At 38.4% G+C, this 7,243-nt stretch overlaps 1 protein-coding gene across 1 annotated transcript; it reads left to right on the forward strand.

Annotated features, from left to right (window-relative positions):
* The first annotated feature begins 330 nt into the window (after nt 1–330).
* Nucleotides 331–2,973, forward strand: LOC139852352 (butanoate--CoA ligase AAE1). The gene is made up of 2 exons (XM_071841632.1): nt 331–584; nt 1,365–2,973. Exons 1-2 carry the CDS (start codon nt 384–386, stop codon nt 2,820–2,822), a joined length of 1,659 nt encoding a protein of 552 aa, XP_071697733.1. The 5' UTR covers nt 331–383; the 3' UTR covers nt 2,823–2,973.
* The last annotated feature ends 4,270 nt before the right edge of the window (nt 2,974–7,243 follow it).

The following is a 7,243-nucleotide window of genomic DNA, read 5'->3' on the forward strand; positions in this document are numbered from 1 at the left end:
CATTTGAACCACCAAAGTACGATAAATACGTTTGATTATTTAAACAAAACAAAATATAAGAAGGAAGTTATATTTTTAGAGAAAATATAAAGAAAGATGAATATGAATATAATTAATGAAATATCACTACATAAATGATACTAATTTGATGATAAATTTATATATTTAGTTATTTCGGGTGAAAGCGGGTTCATCCATGGATGAAATTTTTCCATCCATATCCATATCTATTTAGATCGTCCATATCCACGAATAATCGGGTGGATCGAATGGATATCCCTCGCCCATCCCTAAGTCCCTGCATCGTCACTCTTCCAATATATCATCACTCATCCAATAAACACAAAACCCCCCAATATTGAACTGCAAATTTACATAAAAAAATGGAAGGTACGATTCGTTGCGCTGCAAATTACATTCCGCTTTCACCAATCAGTTTCTTAGAACGATCAGCTCTTGTTTACAGAGATCGATTATCAATCGTTTATGGCGATCTCACTTTCACTTGGCAACAAACTCGTGATCGTTGTGTTAAACTTGCTTCATCTCTCTCTTCATATTATCAAATTAACCCTCGTGATGTTGTAAGTTTCTTTACTTAATTTACAGTCTTTTAATCGCATCTCTCAATTCGTTATTTCTACCGTTTTACTGATGTTAATTTTTGTGATGGTTTAGCTACCTAAACATGAATTACAAGTTTTATTTCAATTAAATAAATGTAAATAATTGGTAATATGCAAGAAAGTTTCCCTTTTTATACATTTTCTTAGGTTGTTTGTTAATTTTTTTTTTTTTTTTTTTTTTTTTTTTTTTTTTTTTTTGCAAATGTCTTATCTTTTTTTTGATAAAATTGAATGTACAATCAGGGAAATTAATTGGCAAGTTTTGAAAATTTGGTACATAAAAAGGTAAATTTCACAGGCCAATATATAGTGTCAATTTATGGAATATAGTATGATCATTTGTAGCTATCTTATTTGATACAAATCACCAGTTCCAGTTATAATGTGTTACATAGATTTTTACACGTATCGTCTTGCTATAACAACAACTTGTACAAAACATAGAACTTGTATAATTTCATGTTTAAAGTTCATTTTTTTCCCTCTTGAAAATGGGTATGGGTAATGAAGCAGTTTTAGATGTTTATGTGGGTTTTCACTAGATCAAAGTGAAGTCATATCTGATATTCTGATCTCAAATTAGAAATACTTCGGTAGATTAAACTGTCAACGTTCGAAACTTAACTTTGGCTTGACTTATGCCAATAGTGTGTTATTCAAGTCTTAACTTTGGATAATATATGAATAGACACATTTTCTTATACTAATCCAGTTTTTGCGGTATAAATTTGTGAGCAGGTTGCTGTATTGGCTCCAAACATCCCGGAAATGTACGAGCTCCATTTTGCAGTTCCAATGGCCGGTGCTATTCTTTGCACCCTCAACATCCGTCATGATTCAACAATGGTTTCAACGTTGCTTAAACATTCGAGCTCAAAGCTCATCTTCGTCGATTACCAGTTTATAGACGTTGTCCGAGGTGCAATAGAGATCATGTTGAAATCAGGGGCTGCAGTGCCTCAAATAGTCTTTATCCCAGATTCAATCCAAAAATCTGGTCAACCCAAGTCAAAGTTTATGGAATACGGCTCTCTTTTGGAAATTGGAAGTCTTGATTTCGAGATCAGAAGACCAAATGACGAGTGTGATCCGATAGCGTTAAATTATACATCGGGAACGACTTCGAGTCCAAAAGGTGTGGTTTATAGTCACCGAGGTGCGTACTTAAATTCGTTAGCAGCGGCTTTACTTAACGAGATGCCATCGATGTCTGTATACTTATGGACGGTTCCTATGTTTCACTGTAACGGGTGGTGTCTCACGTGGGCCGTAGCGGCACAAGGCGGCACGAATGTCTGCATAAGGACGGTAACCGCAAAGGGTATATTCGAAAGCATCTCGAGACACAAAGTAACTCACATGAGTGGTGCACCGACGGTTTTGAACATGATGTGTAATGCACCGGTTAACGAGCGGGTCCCGCTTCCGGGAAAGGTGTTGGTGATGACAGGTGGCGCTCCTCCACCTTCTCAGGTGTTGTTTAGTATGGAAAAGCTAGGGTTTCATGTTTGTCATTCGTATGGTTTAACTGAAACGTACGGTCCCGGAACCATTTGCACGTGGAAACCCGAGTGGGACCCGTTACCGTTAGAAACTCAAGCGAAGATTAAGGCCCGACAAGGGGTTAATCATATAGGTTTGGAGGAAGTTGATGTTAAGGATCCGGTGACCATGAAAAGTGTCCCGTGGGATGCTAAAACAATTGGTGAGGTTATGTTGAGGGGAAACACGGTAATGAACGGGTATTTGAAAGATACGAAAGCGACAGAAGAAGCGTTTAAAGGCGGGTGGTTTCGTAGTGGGGATTTAGGTGTGAGACATTCGGACGGGTACATTGAACTTAAGGATCGATCGAAAGACATTATTATTTCGGGTGGTGAGAATATTAGTACAATCGAGGTGGAATCGGTGCTTTTTAGACATCCGGCTGTTCTTGATGCAGCGGTTGTAGGGCGGCCGGATGATCATTGGGGTGAAACGCCATGTGCTTTTGTTAAGTTGAAACAAGGGTATGAGGTAAGCGGTGATGCGTTGATAGCGTATTGTCGGGAAAAGTTACCGCATTTTATGGCACCTCGAACGGTGGTGTTTGAGGAGTTGCCAAAAACGTCAACGGGGAAAACACAGAAGTTCGTTCTACGAGAAAAGGCGAAGGCGATGAGAAGTTTGTCATTGCAAGGGAAGAGCAAACTATGAAGTTTGTTGAATGGAGGAGGTTGGTTATAGTGAAATTATGTACCTTGTGCTGCATTGTTTTCTAATGTAAAAATGATTTATGTCTGTAGTTAACATGAACACAGAAGATTGTCTGTTACCTTGCAAATCTATGCTTCAGTGGGATTAAGGGAAGTGATATTTCCAAACTCACTTTTATATATCCACAATTATTTCCTATAATATTTCAGTAATACCCTCAAATAAATTCCAACATAAAGATTGTGCAATACATCATTTAAGGGTATATTAGGTATTTTAAGTGGATTTATCAATTTAGGGAAGTGATAAACTGATATTATGTTAAAATTTAGGCTCTAAGTAGTCATTTTTTTTAAGACAAAGCCACACACACTTACACGAATATTTACAATAATCAATGAAATATGTTCACAACGGGACTTGAACTCTTGATTAAAAGGGTCACCACGATATCCCCAAGCCAATGACCCTTTAGTGCTCCAGAACCCATTTCAAACTTCTGCCCTCGATTTCATCGGGAATATAACCACTCTCTCGAGTGGAAAATGTTTAAAAGTGACTGTCAAACAACAGCTTCAACTTAATTAACTATCAAACTCACCTTCAAGATTTCAACATGTAGAAATCAATATCAAGGGTGTGAATTATGAGTTAAAAAGCCCCTCAATACCCACATCTCCAAGGTGGACCCATCTCCCTCTCCTGAATTTAAGGGTTTAAACGAGCTGAATTGAGCTCGACTAGGCTCTAATTCAATTATAAAACATTTTATTTTATTTTAATCACACATAATAATAATAATAATAATAATAATAATAAGATATGCTATTATTATTTTTAAGTATTATACCTAGTATATAATAATATTGTAAGTATTATTGTGTAATTAAGTATTATATTATGTTATTGTTAAAATACAATGCAAATTTAGAATAATATGGAATTAGTATATGTATATGGGTAAAATATCTAGATATTAATATGTATATGAAAAATATCTAGATATTAAAATGTAAAGAAAAATCTAGATATTTATGTGTGTAAGAAATATCTAGATATTTATATGTATAAAAATATCTAGATATTTATATATATTCATGGAAATATCTAGTTTCTAGAAACTTCCATGGAGTAGTATAAATATAGGTGGGTGTTTCATTTGTGTAAGGTGTGAAAGTTGTGAGAGTGAAATAAGAAGTGAGTTGTGAAGAAGAGAAGAAGAGTGTGAGTTAGCGAAAGTAGAGAAGAGAAAACTTGTAAGTAATATTGTAATTGTAATTTAATATAAGTGTTTTTGTTAAGTTTCCCGATCAAGCCTTAGTTTGTGTTTAAGTTCTTAGTGCACTTTTGCTGTTCTTATTATATGGTCGGTTCTGCCGCCTAAGTAATACATGGTCTGTTATACCGCCTAAAGATATATGGTCGACACTGTCGCCTAAGTACATTGTGCACTAAGGATTTATAAAATTAAAGGCTAACCAACGTCAAAGTATTGGTGTAGTGATTCTAGTATAGTCTAGGTCCTCTATAGTGGGTGTGTTGGGCTCGTTGAAGCTTCCAACAATTGGTATCAGAGCGGGTCGTTCGGGACTATTGATAGTGGAGGTACTCATCGGTAAACGTTGGACGTTTACATCGACTTGTTTTCACCAAGGCTCTAAGGGAGATTCTGCCGGAGCACAGTTAGGAACTGTGAAAGCTCATCGGTCTGGGACCAAGCTTATTGGACGTTGGACGTCATGATGGCAGATCTTGCAAGTACGAGCAGTGGAATCAAGAGTCTCAATAACCACAACTATTGTTATTGGCGGACTTGCATAGAATCCTACCTACAAGGACATGATTTATGGGAAATAGTTGCTGGCAGTGACACAACGCCTCCACCGAAAGAAAATGCCGAAGCCTTGAGAAAATGGAACATCAAGGCCGGGAAGGCTTTATTTATACTGAAGACTACAATCGAGGAGGATCTATTGGAGCACATCCGTGACGAGAAAACACCGAAGGCAGCTTGGGAAACTTTTGACAAGTTATTTTCAAAGAAGAATGAAGCACGCCTCCAGCTCTTGGAAAATGAGCTCGCAGGTATCTCACAAGGAAGTTTGTCTATTTCCCAGTATTTCACCAAGGTGAAATCTATTTGCCGTGAGATATCTCAGCTTTCTCCTGAAGAGAAAGTGAGTGATGCAAGGATGAAGAGAATTATCATCCATGGCTTAAGATCCGAGTATAATGGATTTATAGCCGCTGTAAGAGGATGGCCTACTCAACCATCATTAATAGAGCTGGAGAATTTATTGGCTAACCAAGAGGCATTAGCCAAGCAGATGAATGAAGTAACCATAAAAGACGGAGAAGATGCACTCTTCACCAATAAGAAGAAAGCAACATCTCGAAGACAAGATGCGATGAAAGAAAGTCAGACATATGGATGGAAGAGTCACCCAAAGTCAAAAGGCAACACTTCAGGGGGAGCTCGGGGAGCTCAACAAGGAAGAAGAGATCATCGCCAACAATACGGGGAAAATGATAAGAGAAAGAATGGTGAATGCTTCAATTGTGCCAAGAAGGGTCATTTTGCTCGAGATTGTAGATTCCCCAAAAGGCGAACTTTCGAAGGAAATGTGGCCGCCACAAGAGATGAGAAGAAAGAGGTCACATTCGAAGCAACCATTAATGAGGAAACATGGGATGCAGAAGCTGGACTCTCCGTTGAAGCTGACATGGATGATCAAGCTCTTGCAGCAACCTTAAAGTCAAAAATAAACTACAAAGATGATTGGATCTTCGATTCTGGGTGCTCAAATCATATGTCCAACGATGGGACGAAGCTGCAAGAAATGGAGGATTACAAAGGAAAGAGAGTCGTGTTGACAGCCAACAATTCAAGGTTGTCTATTTCTCACATTGGAAAGACAATAATTAAAAATGAAGGCGGCTCTCATAAGCTCCAACTCGAGAAGGTGTATCTTGTCCCTTGCCTAAAGAAGAATTTACTATCAGTACCACAATTGACAGCAGAAGGGAATTATGTGCTCTTTGGACCAGAAGATGTGTCCGTATTCAAGAGAGTGAAGGTGGTTGGCAATCCAATTATGCAAGGAAAAAGAATAGAGTCGGTCTATGTACTATCTGCTGAAACAGCATATGTGGATAAGACTCGAAAGAATGAGACGGCTGATCTGTGGCATGAACGTCTTGGGCATGTGGGATACAATAAGTTAAAGGAGATGATGGTGAAACGCATAGTAAATGGGCTTCCTCAAATTGATATCCGAACAGATACAATATGTGCTGGATGTCAATTTGGCAAAACTCACCAATTGCCATTCAAGGAGTCAGAGCATCAGTCCAAGACACCACTAGAGCTCATACACTCAGATGTCTTCGGCCCAGTGAAACAAACATCACTTGGAGGTATGAAATATATGGTGACATTCATTGATGACTTCTCAAGATATGTGTGGGTTTACTTCATGAAGGAGAAGTCGGAGACTTTTCTGAAGTTTAAAGAGTTCAAGAACAAGGTAGAAAGTGAGCTCAATACTAAGATCCGGTGCTTACGCACAGATAATGGAGGAGAATATTTATCGACTGAGTTCAATATCTATCTTGAGAAGCACAAGATTAGAAGACAATTAACTTGTCCCAATACTCCACAGCAGAATGGAGTGGCGGAACGCAAGAATCGTCACCTTGCCGAAACTTGTCGAAGTATGCTTCATGGTAAGAATGTACCAGGCAGATTTTGGGCCGAATGTATGAGGACGGCATCGTACGTGATTAACAGACTCCCACAAACAAAGTTGGGATATATTTCACCATATGAAAGATTATGGAAGATCAAACCAACCGTCAACCATCTCAAAGTTTTTGGATGTGTATGCTACGTCTTCGTGCCAGATCATCTACGAAGCAAATTTGAGAAGAAGGCAATTCGGTGCATTTTTGTCGGTTATGATGAATCAAGAAAAGGATGGAGATGTTGTGATCCAAATACCGGAAAGTGTCATACTTCAAGAAATGTGGTATTTGATGAAGCGTCTTCATGGTGGTCACCTCAAAAGATAGAGCTTCCAGAATCTCATGGATTAGAAGAAGGTCCAGAAGAAAAAGAAGAACATAAAGAGCACATATCGGATCCAATTAAAGAAGGAGATGGATCGTACTCTAAGGAAACGAGTCCATGGAAAACTGGGGTACATCAATCTACATTCGAAGAGGTTCGTCCAAGCCAAATGGATGCCGAGGAGCATGTGCAAGAATTACGGAGATCAACAAGGTCGAGGAAACCTAATCCGAGGTATGCCAATGCTGCTCATGTGGATGAATCAATACCTATTGAGCCTTCCACTTATGAAGAAGCAGCACAAAGTCAAGAATGGCAGAAAGCGATGGAAGAAGAAATTAATGCACTAAAA

This window comes from Rutidosis leptorrhynchoides, chromosome 6, assembly GCF_046630445.1.
Source record: "Rutidosis leptorrhynchoides isolate AG116_Rl617_1_P2 chromosome 6, CSIRO_AGI_Rlap_v1, whole genome shotgun sequence".
Classification (NCBI taxonomy): domain Eukaryota; kingdom Viridiplantae; phylum Streptophyta; class Magnoliopsida; order Asterales; family Asteraceae; genus Rutidosis; species Rutidosis leptorrhynchoides.